Genomic DNA, 23,466 nt, shown 5'->3' on the forward strand with positions numbered 1-23,466 from the left:
ACTGCATTATTAGCAGTGCAAATAATGAATGTCTTCTCTTTGGCTTACTGTTTTGCTAGTTTGATTAAGCTTTACATTTAATAGTCTGCCACAAGAAGTGGTAGAAGCCTCATTACTTGGTAAATGTAAAGCTGAACTGGACAAAGAAATAGTAAACATATAATCTTTCAGTGGCAGGGAGATGGACTGCATCACATAGTAGATCTTTCCTGTCTCTAGATTTTATGGTCAAATCCAGACATGATGTAAATGGTAGCAGAATTTATGCTGATTGGCTAGATTCCAGTTTATTATTGTACCACCTAAATATAGAGTAACTATTGCATCCAGTGGAGTTACACTGGCTTACACAATGTAAATGAGACCAGAGTCCAGCCCATTTGTCAAACTGGGGCAAGTTACACTACCTAGCAACTTACACTCAGAATGTAATGATCCACTATGAGTCACTGCTAAATTTGAACTGGAGACTTCCACGGAAGTCAGGCTGGGTTTGACCATGTGTGTCTTGGTAACCTGAAAATGAAAAGGGCCATTTCAAGGATGCTCAGGCCCCAAATACAACCTCCATTCATTTCGCCATATTATAACTGGAAATGTCCTCCTTATTCCAGTCTCCGGGGGTTTCGACAGTTGATTATTATATCAGTAGAATCATTTTATAATCAATGGGCCAGATTCACTGGTACCCTCTGGCTGCTCTGCATCACTCCAGCGATACAAAGCGGATATAAACTTGATTAAACTGGTTAATTAAACTGGGTTTGCAGATGTTTTGTCTCACCAGAGCCATACAAGGCAGCTGGAGTGCACTGGTGAATCTGGCCCCAAAGCAGCATCTAGCACAGGTTTCACATATAAACAAAGTTGTGCCTGATGGAAGTGACTGCAGGTCACCTCTGTAGGCAGCTTTATTTACTGGCAGATCTTATACCAGCTGGTGTGTTTATTATTATTTAAAGATATTCCATCCAGGGACAAATTAAAGTCAAAACAATCCTGCTGGGCTGGAACGACTTCTCACTTCAAGCATATAGTTATCTAGGGCTCAACTGGGCCTTGAAGGCACAGGCTGGTTGATGCTGGGGTTGGTGTGGAGATGCAGCTCCTAGAAGCATGGGGCTGAATGCACAAAGGGAGTTAGGCATTGTGACACTCAGCGTCCTAATGCTTAACTTTTAGGCACCTCCGAAATCACTGCGATTCACGAAGCCTGAGTTAGGAACCTAAGCTCCTAAAATGAATAGGGAGAAGTTGGCACCTTTGCCTGTGATTCAGAAAAGCCAGTATGCTAGGCAGGCCTAAGCTAGCCAATGGGAGATGCTGATGACAGGGGTGTGTCCGTCCCTGTCTCAGAGATAGGCACATAAGTCCCAGCTGCAGGGAAGCACCTATCTCTGTTAGCGAGTCTCAGCTGTGATCCCTGTCTTGGCATTAGGTGCCTATGCTCTGAGGGGGTGGGGGGGGAAGGAGCTCTCTCATAATTATTTGGCCCAGTGGTTAGGGTACTCACTTGGTATGTGGGAGACTCCCAGTTTAAGTTCCCCTTCTGCCTGAGGGGGAAAAGGGATCTTAACAGGGATCTGCTGCCTCTTAGGTGAGTGCTCTAACTACTGGGCTCTGGGATATTCTGATGTGGGGCTTCTCAGTCTCTCCTGTTGAACTCTGGGTAAATAATGAATCACTGGAGCAGGAAGATTGGATCCTGGGTCTCCCACGTGAGTGCTCCAACCTCTGGGCTATCAGGTCACTCTTGTGCTTGTATGGTCTCTGTCTGTCTCAAAGAGTCATATGAGGGAGGTCCTAGTCCTCCCCTGCCTCCTGGCTGCTTTGTAGGAATTTACCAGAGGGGGATGCCTATTGGATTGGGCCCTGCACATGACTTAGGCAGCTGAATGCCTGTCCTACCGTTTGTGAATTGCTTCAGGGCTTAGGTGGGAGAAAGGTGCCCAGATGCCTAGAGGGAGGCAGCAGTGCACATAGTCAGAAGCAGAAATGTGGGTGCATAGAGACGTTTTACTGCAAAAACTTAGGTGCCGAGTTTAGGCACCTCCATGGTTCAGCAGGAGTTTTGTGCATTGCAGCAGTCCCAAAAATGGGAATTAGGCACCAAATTGCTTTTGTGCATTGAGGGCACAAGCCCTTGGGAATACAGGGAGAACACAGACACTGCTCCCCTAGAATGGCAAGTATAGTCCATTCCACTGGCCAGTGCAGAGACAGGGTCTCCCCACTCTCCTTAGCCTTGCAGAGTCCTGGTGCACAGGATAGGGCATGGACCAGACTGTGTTGTCCCTGTGTGGATGCAGAAAGGGAGTTAGGCTGCTTGTAATTTCACCCTGTGCAGGGCAGGGTATAATCTTACTGTCATACTGTAAAGGCAGGTCACTTTTGCAACCCTAACATCTTGCCAGTGTCCCCTTACATGATGCATTTTAAACACTTGTACCTGCAAAAATTAAGCAGAGATTTTCATATAACATTACTGGGTTCAAATATGCAAGACAAGATTTTGCCCCAAACCTCCAGCTCTTCATCCAGTAGTAACTGTTGTATCCTCTTTAGCTACAGCTTTCTACTAGAGCTTCTGTGGAAATACTGCCCCAGGTATGTCAGTTGCAGAGCTGACATGCATTTAGGCCTCCATAGTAAGTACATTCAGTAATGCACCAGTGGGTAATCAATCACATAGGTCAGATTATATTGTTCAGTGCTCTCCTTAAAGGTGAAATGCAAAACTATGATAAAAGCTGAGATAAACCCAGGAACATGTACTATGCCTCAACTGACCAGACTTTGTGTTGTGCATGTGTGTTTTTGAGGGACAGTTGAACATTCAGTATTAAATTAAGCTTTAACAAGCTTTACAAAACATTTAACTACTGTCAAAGTCTTCCAAGCTCTTTCAGAACTAGACTAGAAAGGCTCCAAAAAGTTGTCTCACACACAACTGCTGACTTTTCTGGGTTCTGTGCCAACCCAGAATAACCGAGGCCAAATTCTGCCCTGGCTTGCCTTCTCTGCAAGCCCATTGATTTCCCTTGGCCTACTCAAGCCAGCCCCAGAAGTCTTCAGTACAGCCCTCTCTGCACTGCCATTAGTTTATTCTGGCATGGGTTCATGATCGGATTGAATCACACTCTTAACATGTTGTGAGGGAAGGAGGAAGGATGAGAGGCATACTTGGTTCCTAAAGGACTGGTGTTTGACAGGGTCCTCAGCTGCCAGGGAGATGCTGCTGAGCAAGATGAAAAAGAGGATCAGGTTGGTGAAAATGTTATCATTAACGATTCGATGGCAGTGGAGACGAAACCTGCAAGAGAGAGGAAAGACACAACCTTATCCATCAGAACCAGCTGCAGAGAGAGCTAAGGGGTGGGACTCCTCCACCTTTGCTGCTGAGTCTGTACCTGTAAGAGTGTTTTGCATAAGTCCCTCTGACCCAGGAGTGGGGGAAAAAGCTAGGCCAGGCAGTTGTACCTGATCCTGCAAAGTGCTGAGTGTCCTCAGCTCCCATTGAGCCACGCAGGGAGCCATAGGAGATTCTTAACATCTTGCAGGACTGGGCCCTTGGTGCTTCAATGAAGGAAAGAGAGGATGGCAGCCATTCTGTTTACATATGTTTGGGTCCCTATTCAGATTTAGTTGTGTTCTAAAATAAATGACCTCCTGTTGGTTCATCCTGAAATTACACCACTTGCCTCAATTAAAGAGAACTAAATGAGATAGAAACCCAGTTAAGAGGAACCTTCAGAGGTTCTTCTCGCTTCTTTTCCATACATGTTTTTCATTTACCATGGACCCCGAAATGGAAATGGAATTTCTCTGGAGAGGTGCTAGAAGAGCTCCACTCACTACCCTTGCCTCAGACAATAACAGGAAATCAGGTGCAAGTTGGGGCTTCTAGGGGCATAATACCATGTCAGGCGGTGTCTCTTTGCTGAAGCTCAGCCTAATACAAAGCAATTCTTACCCTTAGCAGGAACCTAGCAGGCAAGAAATAAAACAGACTCCAGTCAAATGGAAAAGTGCCCTTCCCCAGTTTACTATGCACCTCCATAGCTCCTTCCACCCAAAGATCTCAGAGCACTTTACAAAGAATGAGGACTAAAGCATCATTATCTTATTTCAATCCCTTTTTGGTTTATAACACCCCCAACCCCTATTAGATCAACTTTCCAGATAGGTGCAGAGGTTACATTGCTTGCCCAAGAAATAGCAGTGAGTCAGCGGCAGAGCTACAATTAGAATCCAAGAGTCCTGACTGCTGTTACCCCACTGCCTGCTATATACACTCGCACACCCTTTATGACAGCCTCATGTTGGGACTGCGCTCCTACACAATGACCCCATGGAAGTTCTGGGAGGCCTTGTGCATCAGGCAAGCATGCTTACTGATATGTCCTTGGAAGGGCGCAGCATGCATTCCCTTCTGTGACAGCCATAGTCTCCCATTCCTTTTGGAGAAGCTAGTGCCACCAATGGCACTAGCCTCACATGGTACTATACTCAGGAGAGCACAAAGACCCCTGCACCGGGGCACAAGAGAGATGAGGTTCCTTGTGCCCATTCCCCTTTGCACACCAATGCAGGGCTTGGCACAATCATGCCTCATGTCTTTAGTTATCTGTGTCTGACATAATTAAGCACCCTCACCCAAAGAAAGCACCACATGTACTCCTGGTGCCAGATGGACCTGGTTTTTGCACTTATGTTATTTGTGCATCAATATGGTACATCAGGAAACCCATCTGTTAATTAGACTCCAAAGTCACAGCACTGTCCTAGGGTGCGAGGAGGAGATTTTTTAACGTAAATGGAAGAATACAGATGGATGCAATTACTGACATTTCCAACTAAAAGGGACTAGGGCAGAGAAGAAAGGCCTTGAGGGAACTGTTAATGATACAAGTAGCTTTTCCTCACTAATTCACCAACTCAACCCAGGGGGCCCAATCTTACTCTTACTGAAATCAATGAGGGTTTTGTCATTGATTTCAATGGGAGCAGGTCCCTAATGACTGGCAATCATTGGCATTTGATGGCTTTACAGCGATCTATATAAAATAGGTTTGTGGTCTCAGGAGGCCATCAGATCACCAACATATTCTACACATGACTGGCCACCCAGCAGCCTCCAATGGTAATGCCCTTCAGTGGCTGTTGATCACAAACGATCTGAACTGGTAATGAACAGATGAAAGGCTGTAGATGCCATAACAATTCCTCAACTTCTCTGGACCCCCTATTTTACGTATTTTATTTCTAGTGCCCAGGTTTCTTTTCAACTTTGATGGAGGTCACCCCAGAGCCCCTGTGCTGGTTGGACTGGTACTGATCTCCTGAGGGCTAGAATGTGGCTCAGAGCACCACAGCCCCATGTAGGGGGCAGTGAGTACCCACACCTCCCCAGGATGGAAACCAGAGAGATTGTGCTGGTGCTGAATGCTGCCCCCAGCAGGCCAGCCCTGCTCTGTGGAGCCATGAGCTCCCCTCCTCCATCCACTTTTCAGCATCCTGTTTCCTGTGGGGCAGGAAGTGGGCTGAACTGAGACTGACCCAGCTGGAGAGCCAGGGTCAGAGGACTAAACGACAGACGAAGAGTCTCCAGGGGGCGCTGCTCCATCCCAGAGCAGGAACCTTCGCATGCAAGCTGGCCAACTAGGGTACTGAGATAGACTCTGTTGGTCAGACTGAGGACTGAGCCTGTGGAGGGCTGCAGAGATATGACCAGCTGAGGGTACCATGATGGGCCCTGTTGGACTGTTAAAGGACTGAGCTGGGAAGAGCTGCAGTACATTACTGAGTGCTTTGAGATAGGCCTGGTTGGACAGTATACCCCGGAATGGGGTTTGTTTTGTTTAGTTTCACACAGGCCTGTGTGTGACTCAGCCAGAGGGATGAGTCACGGAAGACCCACCTGATGAGCACAGCAGCTGACAGGGGGCACTGTGAGTGGTGGAAATTGAGAAAAACTGCAGGCATGCACACACTCAACTTAGGGGAGGGGGAGGGAGGGCTTGTAAGAGTAGGGTGGCACCCCTTTATACAAAGTATTCATGATCTGCCTCTCCTACAAACTTTCTAGGTGCCCTGAACTCCCCTTAGGCAGCGATACTGGCATAGAGCTCCCTAGAGCAGAGCTTTCCACGTGGGATTCCAAGCAGGGGGTTCTGCAGGACTGACTGGGTCACTGAAGCCAGGAAGCTCCGCACAGCATGTTCATGGGGGTCCAATACAAACAGGAGACCTGACCTGCCTTTCATGGTTGGAACACTGCAGCACAGCAACTTCTCAAGTACCTGTTGGTAGGGCTGAAGATGAAAAAAGCACTGGCATCCGGCATGGGCACAGCCTTCTCTTTGAGGTGCAGTTCAGACATTGGGCGTGGCCGAGGGCCGACAGGCATTTCAGGCTCCTCCTCCTCTTCCTCTGCTGTAAGGAACAGTTGGATTTTTTAATGCTATGGAGTATCAGTAACTGGTTCACTTGAGCGCAGAGCACTTTATGTACCCAGAAGTTTCAGTTACTTCTCTGGGTTGAACTACAGCTAGAAACTTCTCCTCTTGCATTATATGAGCCCTGCACAGAGCCAACACCTTGCCTGAGGTTGTGTCAAGATGAGTGAGTGTGCCACTGAGAAAACACTAGGGATGGGCGCTTTGTTGAACACCAGTCAGAAGTTCTCAGAATTGTCATTTTTTAGAATTCAGGAGAGAGAAGAATTGAAAGGCTGGAGACAAAGGTAAAACTCTTGAACCAAGTTCCTAAGAAGCAGAGCTGCAGGCACTGCACAGATCAGTGACTAACCCGCAAGTAAGAAATGCAGAGATGGGGCCTTTGGGCCTTATGGGGAAGGTTTGAAAGAAAACTTTTACCCTTTGAGGATTTCAAGCCCCTGCTTAAGTCAGACGTTGCTTTGTGCATGGTGCAATAGCATTTCCCTTCATTTAGTTAGTAAGATAGGTAGAAATGCTGAAAGATGGGAGAGATTATTGGCTACACACAACATTCATCTTCCGGCCAACACCTATGCGGCAATTCTTTAATAGAATAGTTTCTTTGGCCCACAAAAAATGAGATAAATTCCAGGTAGACTCTAGCTCCGCATTCTGCTTTCTTTCTCCTTCCCTTAGGGCCAGTCACTGTGCTTGGCTGGGCTTTCAACACATTAGAAAATGCAGATGAATCAGCTCATACCTTAATCTTGGTGCATAGCTACTGGGGACAGGAGAAAAGCAGCCTTTTCAATGCATAACCTGAGTGCACACAAATGGGCTTCTCTCTCTCCACACCTCCGTTAGCAGGAATTCAGCTCAGAGGGTTTTGGATAAATGTTTACGTTTTGTACACAGAGCACATACCTTTTTAAACAAGTTTATTTCTGTAACAGTCCATGTTTCTATTGTATTGTATCTTGTAATACACCGGAAGTTTATACTTTTCACAAACTCTATGGGTTTAAGAAACATTCTTTCATGTGTGCTTTTCTGTATAGTCCATGTAAAGGAGGCGATGAGGTTAATGACTGTAATAATACTATAACTGTAACACTTGGCACTTTTTTGTGCTTTTCATATGACGATTTCAAATTTATTGACAAATATTAATGAACTGACTCTCACAAATTTCCTATGAGGTAGATAAGTAGATGACCTTGTTCGACAGATGGGGAAACTGAGGAAGAGGTTAAGCACTTGCCCAAACTCTCACAGGATGTCTGAGAGTTGGGATTTGAATTTTTTCTGTAGCTGAACTAGATTGCACCCTGTTTTACCTTGATGAATCGCTCATCATCATCATCATCTTTCTACTATATGTAAACTCACTGATGGTGCTGATCTCTTTTGGAGACTCAGCAGAGGAAGGGGGGCAGAGTGGTGAGTTGCATAATAAGTGCTCTGAGGATCAGTGGTGATGGAGGTTTAATGCTGGATTGTGTAGTAGATACTGTAAGAGGAGGTTAGTGGGAGTGAGGCAGGTGAAGCTGATGGAAGAGTGAGTGGGGAGGTTTTAAGAATAAAGGTTCAGCTAGTGGGGAAACACATGAAATGACCATTTCAAATCATTTTCAGGCACTGGGTGAGCATGAGGGATTTTAGAGGGTGGGATGATGGTGTCTGTGAGAGGATCACTGGAATTAAGAGATTAAGCCACGGATTGATAGCTGGTAGAAATAGCTGATTGCAGATGAGAAAAGATAACATCTAGGAAAACTGCAGTACTGCAGTCTAGGCACAGCTAAAGTACATCCATATGCAGGCAGCGAGCAAGAAGAGGTCTGAGATCAGGTGTTGTCTCAGATGGACAGGATATGGACACATGGCCCCTCATGTAGCACACCAGGCTTGGTTAGCTAAGAGGATGAGGAGCCCATAATGTCAGGTGGTCACAAGGAAGCTGATAAATGGGAGGGAGAAATACAACTGATTGGAATAATTACTTCCTAACAGGCAGGGGAAGCCCTGGACCAAATTTTTTGAGAACCAATTGTCCTAAGACCTAGAGGGGTTCTGTGGGGTCAGAGTTTCACACAACAGAATGAGAAGACCATATAGACTAGAATGCCATAGATTATTATATGCAGTGTTGTCGTAGCTGTGTCGGTCCCAGGATAACAGAGAAACAAGGTGGGTGAGGTAACGTCTTATTGGACCAACTTCTGTCTCTTTCACCAAAATAAATTGGTCCAATAAAAGATATCACCTCACCCACCTTGTCTCTCTAATAGATTATTATAGTAAATTTGGTCTAATAATAGATAACAGATTCCTAAAAATATACCTGAACATATGAAAAATTTCAAATCACCTGACCTTTCTGATTTGCTTTTTGATTTGAGGGACCCAAGAGAAGCAGCCAGGAAATTGCAGGGCTAATAGCTATCATTTTCACAAATCACTAAGACCAGGAGTGGTACCAGAGGACTGAAGAAGAGCAAATGTAATTCCAATTTTCAAAAAGGGTGAAAAGAACAATTCTGGGAACCACCATACAATTCACTTCACTTCACTAAAGGGTAAAATACAACAGCAAATAACCATGCAGCTGATTTGTTAGCATTTCACTGATACCACCACCAGGGACAACTGACAGCATGAGTTTTTGGAAAACTGATCATGTCAGGAAAATCTGTATTCTTTACTCATATTTAGGGCTAGCTTTGCTGGCACACCAAAGAGGGTGAGGGGAGAAGTGTTTTTACTTCACTTTTTTTGCCCCCCCAATCGTGGGGGCTGCTGTCACCACATCAGCCATTGACACAAATTTGAGGTATCTCAGAACGTGGATAATTATAATAATAAAAATAATTTGAATCAATATGATCAAACTGTTATTACTTTAGGAACCAGAGCCTCTCCTTCCTGGATCAGTGGTAAGGAAAAGGGGATGGGATGTACCTGGAGCTTCTGTAGTAGGATATGGGTTCTTCTCTTCATTTTCATTGGGCTGATAATCATCCACATTGATCTGACAAAACAGAGGAGACAGAGACAAAGCCCTGGTCAGACAGTGCCCTGACTTTTTGTTCACTCAGAAATCTGAACTGCTTTTAGCACATTGGGTGGTAAGAGACAGCAGACCTTGGTAGTAGGCGGGGACTCTCCATCAGCAGTGATAGATTTCAGCTCAATTTTCTCCTCCTTTGTCTCCTCCTCCACAGCTGGTTTCTCAATCTCCTGTTTCTTTTCAGGACTAGCGGTCCTAACAATTCAACAGAATAAAAAGCAAACATTTACAAAGGGGAAAAGGGGATTCCCTTTCAGAAATGTAGTATAGTGCAGTACAAAATATGACAATAATCAGCTGGCATCTCCATTCTGCATCTGGCATATATGCCAGCAGGCTCCTCCTTCCTAATGGTTGGAAAGGCAACATCAATGACAGTATCTGCAGAGCTTCTTAGTAATGTATGCGTGCATGTGTGTGTGTGTGTACATTTGACCACAGGCCTAGGGATTTGACCACAGGCCTTCTCTTCACTCACCCAACACATATACTGTATGAATAGTATCAGAGGGGTAGCCATGTTAGTCTGGATCTGTAAAAGCAGCAAAGAATCCTGTGGCACCTTATAGACTAACAGACGAATTGGAGCATGAGCTTTCGTGGGTGAATACCCACTTCGTCATGCATCTGACGAAGTGGGTATTCACCCATGAAAGCTCATGCTCCAGTACGTCTGTTAGTCTATAAGATGCCACAGGACTCTTTGCTGCTTTTACTGTATGAATAGTTTTCATTCACTAGGCTATGATCCTGAGTTATACTGCCTGCAGATTTTCCTTAATATGGCTCCCAGTTTCACGCCAGCAGTCTGATGGTCTTTGCTGGTTATTTGTGCTCTGCTTGCTATGCCTGCTCTTAGGCAGGGCAAATAGAACCCTGATTATAGGAATACTCTGCCAGCTGCAAAGGTGTCTTGCAGAATGATCAGCGTATCAGAGCAGCTCCCCTCTCCAGGCAACCAGGAAGAAGATATGGGGACAAGAAGTAACAGGTGGTGACAGAACATCAAGCTTCCCTGCTGCCAACAGCCAGGAGGAAAGGAGAAAATCTGAGTGAAGCTTCACCCTTACCAGGAGTCCTTAGAAGCACCACAGGAACTGGGATGAGGAATGGGGGAATGTGGCATCACAGGTGAAAAAAAGTGGTTGAATTTTTGGTCTTGGGAAGTAATGGCTGAGACTGTCCCTGATAAACATCAACCACTGAGGGTAGGGATCAGAAAATATTAGGGTAGCTCAAATGGGGTCATTGTGTTGTTATCACTTCCTACTTCTCCTCCTCCAACACCACGTTTACTGCACAAGCCCCATCGCCCTGCATGCCTCCTCTCTGGTTACACTGTCCCAGCCATAGGAGCTAGTGACATGCTTTAAACTCAGGGTATTAATGGGGCAGCCTCCTCCACTGAGCATCACCTCCACAATGCTCCCAGCCCAGGTAGTTCAAGGAACAGTGAGCTCAGGGTCCCCCTAATAGCTGGGTTTCCCCACACAGCAGTGCAGCATGGTAACCCTAAAGCCTTCCTTTTGCTCCCCCATTTCAACCACTTTAGTTTTTAAAATAACTATAGCTATATACCTAGCTAGATATAGATATATATACCTAGCTAGTTTTTTCCTTTCTTTTTCCTCTTCCTCTTCTTTCTGAGCAGATGTCAAACTCTCGGCATCGGCAAGATTGTCCACAGCGATGGCCAAAAATACATTCAGCAGGATATCTGTTTGTGTATTTCTGTAAAGAAAATGGGCTTGGAAAACTGTAGACCATGACAGGGAGAACCCTAATCACCTGAAATGCCAAGCTGCAATCAGATCTCACACAAATGGTTAGGCCACACAGACACATACGCATACCCCCTCACTCCCCAGGGCTAATATAATACACTGTGTTTTCAAAACATTCAAAACCTGCCTTCCTGAATTAGGCATCTAAATCCATATGTAGGTATTGAATTCAAAGTGGCCTGTTTTTCAAAAGAGCTGAGCACCCCAAAGTCCCACTGAAGATAATGGAAAATGCACACGGGTTCAACCTTTGAAAAAGCAGGCCACTTTTCTTTAACAGCCTAAATACATATATTCAAGATCCTCATAACATTAGGCACCTGCCTGTGAAAATTTTGGCCTATGTACTTGAATTGAACAACCTCATTAAATGTTTCCCCACAGACTTGATTGGCCATAATTGACATTACATATAGCATTGTCATTAGCAGTGTATCTCTAAGGGGACCAAAGTGAAATTCATTATAGCTGAGTGCTGAGGGAATCATTTGGCAGCTCTGTCAAGTCCCAACGTAAGCCCATGCATGTAAGGTAGTCAATACAAAGCAATCACGCTCAAATAACTTGAGGGGCCTGGATGGACAAGCTAGGAAATTTGGAGCTGGAGTTGTAGCTCCATCCTTTCCCTCATGTCTAGATCAATCACTGTTCAGAAACTCTCTCTACCACAAAGTTGAATTTCAGCTTCTCTTATGAATTCCTTGGTGTAGGTTCTTATTACAGCATAATCCTATTGAAGTGAATTCCAGTTAAAGGCTTGTATTGTAAATATACAGAACCCTCCTGGACTGTCACCGCGCTGTGGGGTCAAGGGCCCAAAATGCAGCCTTCCAAAGCCAGCTGGCTTGCAAAGCTGGCTGATGTTTTCCTTTTCACTGTTTACAGGGGGACCTGAATTGCAACCTTTTCTAAGATGACAAACTGCCTCCCTCGACCTTCAGATAAATGGGACTGCACTATCTCACTTTGAAGAGAGGGCAGCACAGGGCAATGGAGATGTCAGACATCAGGGTCTGAGAGATCTAAATTATGAAGGAAGGTCAAAGGGGTTGGGATGAGTCTACAAGGTGATCGCGCAGAAGAATCAGCAGGAAAAATGTATCATCTCTGGGGAGGGGATCATCCATTAGGGGAACACAAACTAAACCAGAAGGAACTAATAGCAGACAGGGATTTAGGACAGATCTACAGTCATGTACTTCATGCAAACTCAAGTGGAAAGGACAGCTGTGTTCCATATACACAGGGCCCGCTGTGCGATGTGCTGAATATCTCCTGGAGTGTGATCAGTACCTTCAATCCCCACTGAAGTCAATAGGTGTTAAGGGTGCTCAACACCAGCTCTGACCTATAGATAACAGGGTATAGAGTTTTTATATCTGTTATACAAATAGACTGTAATATAGGAAAGGAGATCTCTATCACATTGGTTTATAAATGAGTTAATGTAGGATATTACATAAAATCTAATCTGTAAAACATGCTACTTTTATAGCATTTGTACACTGTATACTGTAAACTACATATATATTTGTTCCACATGGGGTGTATAAAAATAATAATGGAATAAATTAAAGCAAAAAATACACTGCAAATACAGTAAGTAGGTACACAGTTTAGTTTCTGGACAAGGTAAGGACTAAGGTCTGGTGAACAAAAGGATGATGGAATTAAACCAAAATGGTATTTGGATATTGGTTTGGCCTTACCCTGCTCTGACAACTGAAAGTCTTAGTATCAGTTAAAATTCATTAGATGGCATTGATTTTTAGCTGTCAGAAGCCAAAATGCAGAGCCAAGTAAACTGTAAAGGTGACACTCATGAAATTCATATTCCCCTGACACAATAAGGTAGTAAAACATGGTTTTAAATGCAGCCCTTCCTGGAGAAAAGGTAGCATCAAAGGATACAGTTTCCGCAGATGAAAAGGATGATGAAGTAAATACAGACCAACATTCCTGGAAAAGAGGGGCCGCCATAAGCCATGATCCCATCATACATCACCGAATTCCAGTCCTCCCCAGTCAGGATCTAAATGACACATTCCCACCAATAAGGGACACAATGTTAGACCACAAAACAAACCTGAAAACCCCATGATAACAAAGAAACCCCACCCTCTCCTAGAGAAACTCCCTGGGGGACTCAGACTGGTGGATGTATCCAACCAGAAAACAAAAAGGAGCTGAGAGGGCCTGTGCTCTGAATGTCCAGATGTCCCCATGAGGTCTGACCACTAAAGCCAGGCAGATATCCAAGCCATCTGTGTTCAGGTTTCCTGGCCATTTCCATATGATGCCATGGTGTGCCTGTTTGCATCAGTCAGACTGCTGAACTGAGTGCTGGAACAGAATGCTCAGCACAGCGGAGTAAGTCACAGCTACCTATACCTCTGTATAGCAGGTGATTTTCACTTCCCCTCACCATGGACACAAGCTAGCTATACCTCTGCTCTTTTATGAACATTTGCAAAGCTGTACTCAGAATATAGATACTAGATTCACATTCTGGTTTTCTTGAACCTCTTTCTCTCAGACCCAGCAGTACTTTGTTAGGGCAGAGAACTAATGCAGGGCTACACTGCAATTTGCTAGCCTTTGACAGGGCAGTGCCTATCCTCTGGCCTCACCAAGCTAGGCACATGAAGTTTGACCTCTGCTATAGATGGAATTCAGCTCAGTTCCTAACCTTGGCCTCCATCTCAGCAGCTGCAGAACTTGTGGTCATGGATCACTTTCTGCAGCAGACTAATTTAATCTCCAGTCTCACTGAATACCAGTCTGCACAGGAATGATCCAGGCCCTTCTCACCCCAACAGGGGCCACACATGAGCAGACTGTCAATTCCTTGCTGGAACTGTTGGGACTCATACCTGAAACACCGTGAGGAGGGACTGGGGGAAGTTATCGAACGTGCTCCTCTTGGTTTGCATCTCATCAAAGTTAAACTTGCCCCCAAAGAGCTGCATTCCCAGGAGCGAGAAGATGATGATGAAGAGGAAGAGAAGCAGCAACAGGGAAGCGATGGAGCGGACTGAGTTCAGCAGCGAAGCCACTAGGTTACTCAAGGAGTTCCAATACCTACGGGAGCCAAAGAGAGGCGGTTAAGATTCGTTTCCCAGGGCAGGTGCTCATGGACTGCATCAGATATTGTTTCAGGCTGCCTGCTGCATATAAACAAGCATTTCCAAACACCCTGTTAAGCAGTGAATCATCCATGTGCTTCCCTGAGATAATGAGACCTACTGCAGTAAATGAGTAATTTTACTACCACACGTGTACGTACACAATTCCCCGCCGCCCCCAGCCACACACACAGACAGAAGATTACTGCAGTGCTCTCAGACTAACGCACTGCAAATCTCTTATCAATATACAATGATTAGTTCTTGCTGCTTCAGTGAGTTACATTCTAACCAACCTCATTACAACACTCACAGCTGGTACAGCAGCCAGAATACCTGACTCCAGAGAATGGCTCTGTAATAACGGACAAGAACAGATGGGGAAACTATTTGGATGCAAATACAGATTTGTCCAAAATCTGGTGTGTGCATGTGTGTGCTCAATCTTGGATGGAGGCTGCTGAGCTTTCTGGTGTTTGGAAGACTGGGGTAGATACTCAGGGCCATCTCCTCCTCCCACACCGGTTTTCAATAGTGTAACTACATTGCCCTCAGCGGAGATACTCCAGAGATGCATTGGTGTGATCTCAGATTCAGGCCCTCAACAATTCCTTTGCCTTTTGCTTCTGCGAACTGCACACTACCACTGTTCTTTATGCATCTAACTCATTACATTGCCTCAGTACATCTTTAAAAAGCTCCTAACTACCTCCAGCTTGACATTTTCTAATATTACCCTGGTACCTTGGTGCCAGTTGGATCCCAATGTTAAAAATCAACAGAACATTTTTAAAAAGCTTTTGAGACAGGCATAAATTTCATGGACATTACTAAGATGAAGCCCATTTATTGCAATTACTGACAGAAGAATAAACTGTTTGTGACAGTTCCAAACCCTACATTCCAAACCCTTTTATATAATGATATGCAATTTTGACTGCAGCTATTAAAACAACTAGTGTTAAATTGATAGGATTGGCAATTCTCCTCCCCGCCCACTGTATTCATATATCAGTGATGGGGTCAGAGTGGAGACGTTGCAAAGTGCCTTCAACCCATTGTGTGCCCATTCAGGAGAGCATCCAAACTGCCTGGGGGCTCACGGTGGTCCAAAGGGAACAGGTGAAGATGGGCTGTGGCCGTACTTTGCATTCCCTCTGCACCAAACTACAGAACGGCACTGGCGTGAAAACAGGCTGCATTATGGGACACAGACTGTCCACTCTGAAGCAGCTTCCATGCTGCCCTCTTGGCTGCTGGATACCTCCCACTCCACTTCAAGCTTTGCGGTGGCCCCGTTTCCTATACCAGTGTTACCCCAACAGCAGCAGTTATGGGTCTGACAGCAGAGCTGACCTGAAACCTGTTATCCTTTAATCACTCCCTCTAATCACACACACGGTTAGGTCTCAACAAGTTGCACATCCTCCATAGCGTCCAGTCATGATCTGTCAATCTGCCTTCCATCTTCAGATCCTTCATCCTTTGTTTACTCTACTAATAAGTGATTCCCCCTGCATACCTCCTCACCCAGAAGGTGGCCAATACTGTCCATTCTACAGCAGCTATTGTGGACTCAAGTCTCGTTCTGAAGTTCCAGTCACATCTTCTACATAGGCATAGATAGGAGGGGAGCAGGCATCAGCAGCTCTATACCTCCTGTCTTATGATGAGGGAGTCCATTCCTTCTGCTTATGGATCAGGCACCAGAAGAGCATTAAATCCCATGTGAGTGGCCTGGCACATTCTCTGAGCATGACTCTTTAGATTTTAGGTCACCGTGTATCCCTTGGATGAGCTTTCATTTGAGCTTCCCTAACTGTAGGAGGGCACAGCAGAATAGTCCTGCGTTGTTGGAATGCTAATTCTAACCACACACAAACAGAGAAATATTACATTCATTAGCCCCTCTCCCCAGATTTAAAGCACCGAAAAAAGGTTTGAACCACAGGAATGCCAACAATCTGTACTCAGGTGCCTACCATCTTGGTTGATGATCCAGGGCACTCGGCTAGGAATTGACAGTCCTGGGTTCATTTGGATGCTCTACTGCAGATTTTCAGTGTAACCTTGGGCAAGCTACTTAGTCTCTCTGCCTCAGTTCCTTTTTTGTAAAATGGGCATAATAGCACTTCCCTACCTCAGAGGAGCGTTATGGGATAAATACAATAAAGACTATGAGGCAACCAAGATACTATGGTAGCGGGGGTGGAGGGGGGAGGATTTAAGTACCTTAGGTAGACTGGGATGTAAGAACATATTAATCCCTGATTTAATCCTATTGAATCCAACTGGAGTCATATGGTGAAAACCTCAGGCACCTCTGAAGATTTACACCTAAAAGGCACTAACAGGGAGGTTCTTCCAGTATCGACCTATCACTTGTTTCACATAAGCATTCCAAGAGAGCAGGTGATATTTTCTAATTCTACATTAGTCAAGGAAGAAGGTGAGCTAACAGTTGTTTTTAATCTCTAAACTCTATACTTCAGTAAATTTCACATATGATCACTAATGGGGAAATTAACACCTATATAAAGGGCCAGCACACAGCCCGTGCACCACTCAAGTCCCATTAACCACTTAAAATAGGGTTTAAGTGGCATTTAAATGGCGCACAGACCTTGTGTTGGCTTTCTGCATAGGAATGACTTTTACCCCAAATGAACACGGTGCCTTCCCTATCATTACAACAAACAGAGTGGAATTGGATGCCATTAACCAACTGTTCTAAGAAAACAAGGCAAAAGGAGCTGCTTTCCTTTTTCATGGGGGAGGGAAACATCAGAGAGGCTCAGTTACTTTGCAAAGATTGGTGGCCAGGTCTGGAGGGGGATGTGGACCTTTCCTCTGAAGTTTAGCAACCAGCTCATCTCAAGTGGCTGAGCATCAAAGAGAAATGTTGTGTTTCCCTCCGTCCAGCGGCAGTGCTGCAAGGAGGCTAGGTTGCTTTAAAGTTTCACTGCAATTAGAAAGATGGGCAACACAAAACTGAAGAAGTAAGGTAAATCTACTGAAGCTGTGGGATCAACATCACCAAGCTTCCTCAGTGGATGTGCAATTAACAGCTTTTCCCATCTCCGTTCACACTTACAGCTCACATACTTTTACACTTTGGGAGGAAGAGCGAGTGAACTAGAAAGAGGGCTAAATTCACACCTGGTGTAACTCCATTAAATTCAGTGGAGTTACACCAGAGATTAAGCAGTTCCAGAGTATCTCCCTGCACATCAAACTCCTCCAGTTCAGATAATTTCAGTTAAGGCACAACCCCTTTAGTTTGCAATACAGCAAAGCCCCTAATGCATGTGTAACTTAAAGCATGTGAATAGTCTCACTGACTTGCTTAAAATTACACAGGTGCTTAAAGGCATTGCTGGATTTGGGCCCAACTGCTTAGCCATTTATCTGGTCAACATTTCTTTATAATTCTTATAGATGTGTCAGCACTCCAGATTCATTTTATTATGGGACATTAAAACTTCAAAGTAAATAACTGAGATGATAGTGATGTCTTACCTGCACTCCTGTGAGGATTTAAACCCAAGTATGACATCAGCACAAAATTAAACTAGCCATTCAGAAAACAGGTTTGCATAGTGAGGGTTTGTCTTGACCAGGAGCAGGGCTCAAGTTTATTATGTTATAGCTATTGTGTGTGAGCTAAACCTGACCTAAACTCAACCTTTTCCATAGTGTACATCCAGAGTAACCCCTTATAGCTTAACTTTAGCTGGTTCAGGAACAAACCCAAACCATGAGGGTCAAAGCCATCCTTGGAGTAACTCAACTAGCTCAGTGGAGTCACCCAGGAATGGATTTGGCCTGGAGTATTCAAACATATTGCAGTGGATTTTGAAAAAGGACCCTTACCCCCCATTTTCTCCTCTTCTATAATCATACAGCCAAAATAAATAAATAAAAAAAATGCTATGCCTGTGACATCACAGTAATTTTCATGGCAACAATCTGTGATATCATACATACACATATTTGAATTCATTTCAGCAACAAGCAGCAGAAACCGAGCTGTAAAGGAGAAAACCATTCTTGCTTTCGCCATCAGGACTAAGAAATGAATTGTCAGTTTGCACTTCTATAACACTTGAGGATCTCAAAGCAGTTTACAAACATTAATGAACTAAGCCTCACAAAACCCCTGTGAGGTAGGCCAGTACTGTTGTTAACCCCAGCTTTCAACTGGAGGAATTAAAGTACAGAGAAGTGGCTTGCCCAAGACCACACACAGAATCCACTGAAGAGCTTGGACTAAAATCAGGAGTCCTGATTCCCAGTATTGTGCTTTGAAAGTCCCAAGATTCTTCTTCCCTGTCTTTATACACCTTCAACTATGGCTTTTGTGATACCTGCAGGAGGTATAAGAACCCTCATTGACTTAATAGAAAATCAACCATGGACATCCAGTGGCAGGACTTAGCTTTAACATATGAATCTAAGTTTATAGTTAGGAATAAATGGATTACTTTTCAGTTTATATAAAGGAATAAATATAGGGTTTTATAAAGCCATCTAGGATAGCTCATTTGACAGTCATTTGACTTCTCTCAGCACGGGAAGATATTCTGTACAACACTGTAAAAATTAGAGAGAACAAAACAAACAGATTATACTGCTGCTTCTTAATTTATGTCATGAAATAATTCTGATGATTATTTATAATCTTCAAAGTAATGTTTGCTCTTGAAATTCTAAGAGTGGTTCCCAAAACTATGGGATATTCATTCAACTGTGTTTTTATTTGCTCTATGGTATTATGGAGTAGTAGTCACGCTTTTCATATATGTGCATATTTTTGATGCATTGAGAGTTTGTCTACACTTGATACTTATCATGGAAAATTCACATAAATATATGAAGATTAAGTTGTCTAAGATATACTTAGACATCATATTTTCCATGATTTGTGCCTCTCTTTATCCTCTTGATTATCACTATTTCTATGTCGAATATGTCTGCACGTCAGACAGAAATATATATTTGACATATTGCATTACACTGTCATCTTTTCTGCCCTTCTGCACTTTCTGGGATGGTATCTTACTTTATTATCATTCCATGCATGTGGCTTATTCCACCAGTGTCTATAATGTTAATGACACTAAATCATCACTGTGTTTAGAGCTGAGTGAAGAATGGGAAAACTGGCAGCTCTACTAGAAAGAACACTCACAAGAAGCAGGGTCTTGGCATATTTCAGTGTTTCTTTCTAATTTCCAGAGGTAAGGGTCTGAGTTCCCTTAAACACTCTCTGGATTTCTAGGCAAAAGGTTCCACATCTATGCCCCTTTTTACAAAGAATTCTCCTAGCAGGATTGTAAACTGTTCTCTCTCTAAAAAAAAGAACAGGAGTACTTGTGGCACCTTAGAGACTAACAAATTGTTCTCTCTCTGCAGGAGTGGAGAAGAGTCCTGAACAAACAACTCTTCCTCTTCATCATGTGTTACTTCTTTTTCAGTAAAACCTGCTGGTAGGATGGCCTACCTGCATCCTATTAACTTAGGCCTGGGACAGGCACCTTCCTTAGAAATTCGGCCCAGAGCTCGATGAGCCATATCTAATTAAATTTTGTCACCCTTTGCCTTTGCCTGGGATCCAGAAAGAAGACAAACTCTGTAGATCTGGGCTCTCCATTCCTCCCGGGAGGCTGAATCTAATAGTTTATTTTTGCTAGTTCCTATTCCATGTATCTTCAGCTGACTCTTCTAAATAGGCCACCTTCCTTTTGAATAGTCGCAGCCTTGCCTTGGCCAATCTCTGAACTGTCTCTATGGCTATAAACTTCTTTTCAGCCCTTGACATCTGACCTTGAAAGCCATCCACCCTTGGCAGTAAGCTGAACCATAGAAACTTCAAAGGTGTTTTTCATTTTTTTGGATTCTATAATGGCTGTTAAATTCAGGGTAAAACCTTATACTAATCTGGCATCCAAGTCAGTTGTTTTTGTCTGCAGCACAGCTTTGCCATCTTGAACGTCTTCCAGATCTGGTCTTGCTTTTCCTGTGCTCTATGTTTTTATCTCAGTTTTCACAGAGATCTCCTTCTGGAAGTTTAAAATGATTGTAGGGCCATTTTCATACCTGAGTCTGCTGGAAAACCCATGGTTTCACCCCCACAATTGAAGCTTTTACAAAGTGCTGACTGGAAGCCCATATGGGTGAGCCCCAGACCCCCTTCTTCATCAAGTGATCACTTACATAGAATCATAGATTATTAGGGTTGGAAGGGACCTCAGGAGGTCAGCTAGCTCAACTCCCTGTTCAAAGCAGGACCAATTCCCAAATCCATAAATGGCTCCCTCAAGAATTGAACTCACAACCCTGGGTTTAACAGGCCAATGCTCAAACCAATGAGCTATTCCCCCCACGAATTTATATGGAGATACTAAATCTGGATGAGTCGGAAGCTGACATTTCCTGTGACTTCACCTCAAGCTGGCAAAGTCCTGCTATATCACGTTTGTGTTTTGCAGTACGTGATTACAGGAGGGAACAGAATCACTGCCTAGGAGGCATTGTGCCTTTGTGGAGAGGGAGGGAGAGAAAGAAGGGAATGAAAAAAAAAAGAGCTTGAAGAAGGTCTCAGTTGCTGCTGCCAGTGTGGGGCTCCCCTCCTCTGAGGGAGGAACTGTAATGGGAGGAGGAAGTGGATATAGTCCTCTCTCTGTTGCTGCTAGGGCTGACACCGTGCTTCTCTCCATAGGGACTGGGGGGAAGGAAGCCGCCAGGGTCCACTCCCTGGTCTGCCCATTGTTGTGGCTGCTCGGGTTGGCAATGGGCTTCTCGATCAGCTTTTTTCCCATTTAACGCAGCATTTCAGGCCTCCTTTAGTCACCATAAAGCAGCAAAAAAAGGGCACATGCCAATTTCTTTTTGATTTGACAGGGAACCTTAAAAGACGCAGCTTGGTGGATAACATCTTCCCATATTTTAATACATTAACCTGCTTAGTTTAAAGTGCTTCCAACCAGCCTTGCTAATCACCCAGGAGGATGGTTTCCCGTTTCTTCAAGTGAGGTACCCATAGGTGCTGACTTTTTGGTTCCTGGGGGTGTTTGACCCCCGCTCCACCCCGGGTCCTGCCCCTTTTCCACCCCTTCCCCCAAGCCCCTGCTCCCACCCCACCCTGCCTCTTCCTGCCCCCATTCCATCCCTTCCCCCCAGCACCTCCTGCACACTGTGGAACAGCTGATTGCATAGAGCAGGAGGTGCTGGGAGGCGGGGGAGGCACTGATTGGCAGAGCCGTCGGTGAGTGGGAGGCACTGGGGGGAGAGGGAAGCATTGACACGGGAGCTGCTGGTGGGTGCTCAGAACCCACCATTTTTTTCCCGTATGTGCTCCAGCCCCAGAGCACCCACGAAGTCAGCGCCTATGGACGTGCCTCCAATCTTTACAACTCCCCAGTCTGTATAGAAAGGGGATCAATTCTCAATGAACTCCTCACTCTGACTTCTCCCATTTCTTCCCTATGAATGAGCTGATATCTCCATCCCAAGGACATCCTTACCCTGGCATAAGGCACACAAGCATCCTAAATCCCCTATCAACAGGCCAGTCTCAAACTGCTCCGCTTTGGCTATGGAATATCTGCTCAGCTGTTTCTTGCTCCCTTCCCATCTCCCATTCCCCCCAAAAGGTGTCTGTTTCTGCTCAATCGTGTACAGGTGCCTTTAGTTCTCAGCTACTCTCCAGAAACCACTGTACTGCCAAAGATACACACCGCAGATGACTGAGCAGATGCCCTTTGGAGGAAGAAATGGTTTATACGAAGAAGTAGGTAGGATAATGGATGGAATGGAGCTGCAAGGAGACCAGTGATTTGGATACATGTGTGTGCGGAACAGATATCAAGTACCATATTTGTCCATGATGGTAGTGCTCCTAGGCCTGTCCCTGCTTCATCCCCAAAATTGGCTTCCACAGAAAACAGAAGTACCTTGTGATTTTAAATATTCTCAGGAGTCGGACGCATCTCAACACCGAGATGCCCAGCGGTGACATGATCTTGGTCTCCACCAGGATGGTCTCCAGGATTCCTCCACAAACAATAAAGCAGTCAAAGCGGTTGAAGAGAGATACAAAGTAGGCCTGGAGACCTAAGCTGTACATCTTCAGCAGCATCTCTGCCGTGAAAAGAGCTAGCAGCACCTTATTGGCAGTGTCTCATGAAAAACAGATAAAGAATAATTATTATAATTTAACCCAAAACCACCACCACCACCACCACCAAAAATCCCACCCACTACTACCAGCAATACAGCTGAGGTCAGAGTGAAAAGAGAGAAGACTCAGCTCAGCATGCAGCCAAGGAAGTGGGCCTATGTGCTGGCAATCCGTGCATGAAAATGTTTTGCATAGAAGCCCTGGTTTCAATCACAACACTTCCTACATGCATGTACTACACAGCTGTATAACCTCCTTGACAGGAACTGCGCTTTCCAATGCACAACCTCCTGTCACACTTGTCATCTTCCGATGTACAGGTTACAGCTATTGGCTGCCGTGTTATCTGCTGTTGTTTAATTCAGCCTTTCAGCTGCTCTCATTTCCACTGAGGATTCAGCTGTTTATTTCTTAGACTAAAGGGAACTTCATAAATCATTCCTCCCTTCTCACTTCCCTTGTAACCAGAATGTATCATAAATGCCATTTGAGTGACAAACTGGGGAACTTACAGCCCTGAGAATCTACTCTTAAACTGGCAGCCCAAGTACTGCATACACAGATAGCAGTAAACTCCGACTATGTGACCTCACCTGGATCTAAAGGAACTCTCTAGCTGGTAGATAGCTGGCTCCTAACAGCTGAGTCCTCAGTGTTCTCTGAGGCTTCTCATAATGCAGTCATGTATTTAAGATACTGTCTAGCATCCTCTGCAAATAGAGGATTGTGTTTGTATTTGTTTGTAGTTCAAGGCTGGGATTTCAAATACTGGGTCATCAGACCTCATTAACTCTTTCTTTCTCTTTCTCCTTCCCTGTAAGTTTGTTTGTCCCTTGGTTAAAAGGACAGCAAGCAGAACCACCTG

General features: G+C 44.6%; 1 protein-coding gene across 8 annotated transcripts in view; it reads right to left on the minus strand.

Moving 5' to 3' along the window:
* CACNA1C (calcium voltage-gated channel subunit alpha1 C) overlaps positions 1-23,466 on the minus strand; it is a 638,168-nt gene that overhangs the window by 103,906 nt on the left and 510,796 nt on the right. For all 8 annotated transcript variants that reach the window (XM_039546114.1, XM_039546165.1, XM_039546156.1 and 5 more), the window contains 8 exons: positions 22,375-22,600; positions 14,168-14,375; positions 13,206-13,326; positions 11,113-11,227; positions 9,585-9,705; positions 9,402-9,471; positions 6,303-6,435; positions 3,184-3,313 (listed from right to left, as the gene is read on the minus strand). In XM_039546114.1, the coding sequence (XP_039402048.1) occupies positions 3,184-3,313; positions 6,303-6,435; positions 9,402-9,471; positions 9,585-9,705; positions 11,113-11,227; positions 13,206-13,326; positions 14,168-14,375; positions 22,375-22,600 (1,124 nt within the window). The remainder of the gene's footprint in view (positions 1-3,183; positions 3,314-6,302; positions 6,436-9,401; positions 9,472-9,584; positions 9,706-11,112; positions 11,228-13,205; positions 13,327-14,167; positions 14,376-22,374; positions 22,601-23,466) is intronic.

The sequence above is a fragment of the Mauremys reevesii genome, linkage group 1 (assembly GCF_016161935.1).
Source record: "Mauremys reevesii isolate NIE-2019 linkage group 1, ASM1616193v1, whole genome shotgun sequence".
Taxonomy (NCBI): Eukaryota; Metazoa; Chordata; order Testudines; family Geoemydidae; genus Mauremys; species Mauremys reevesii.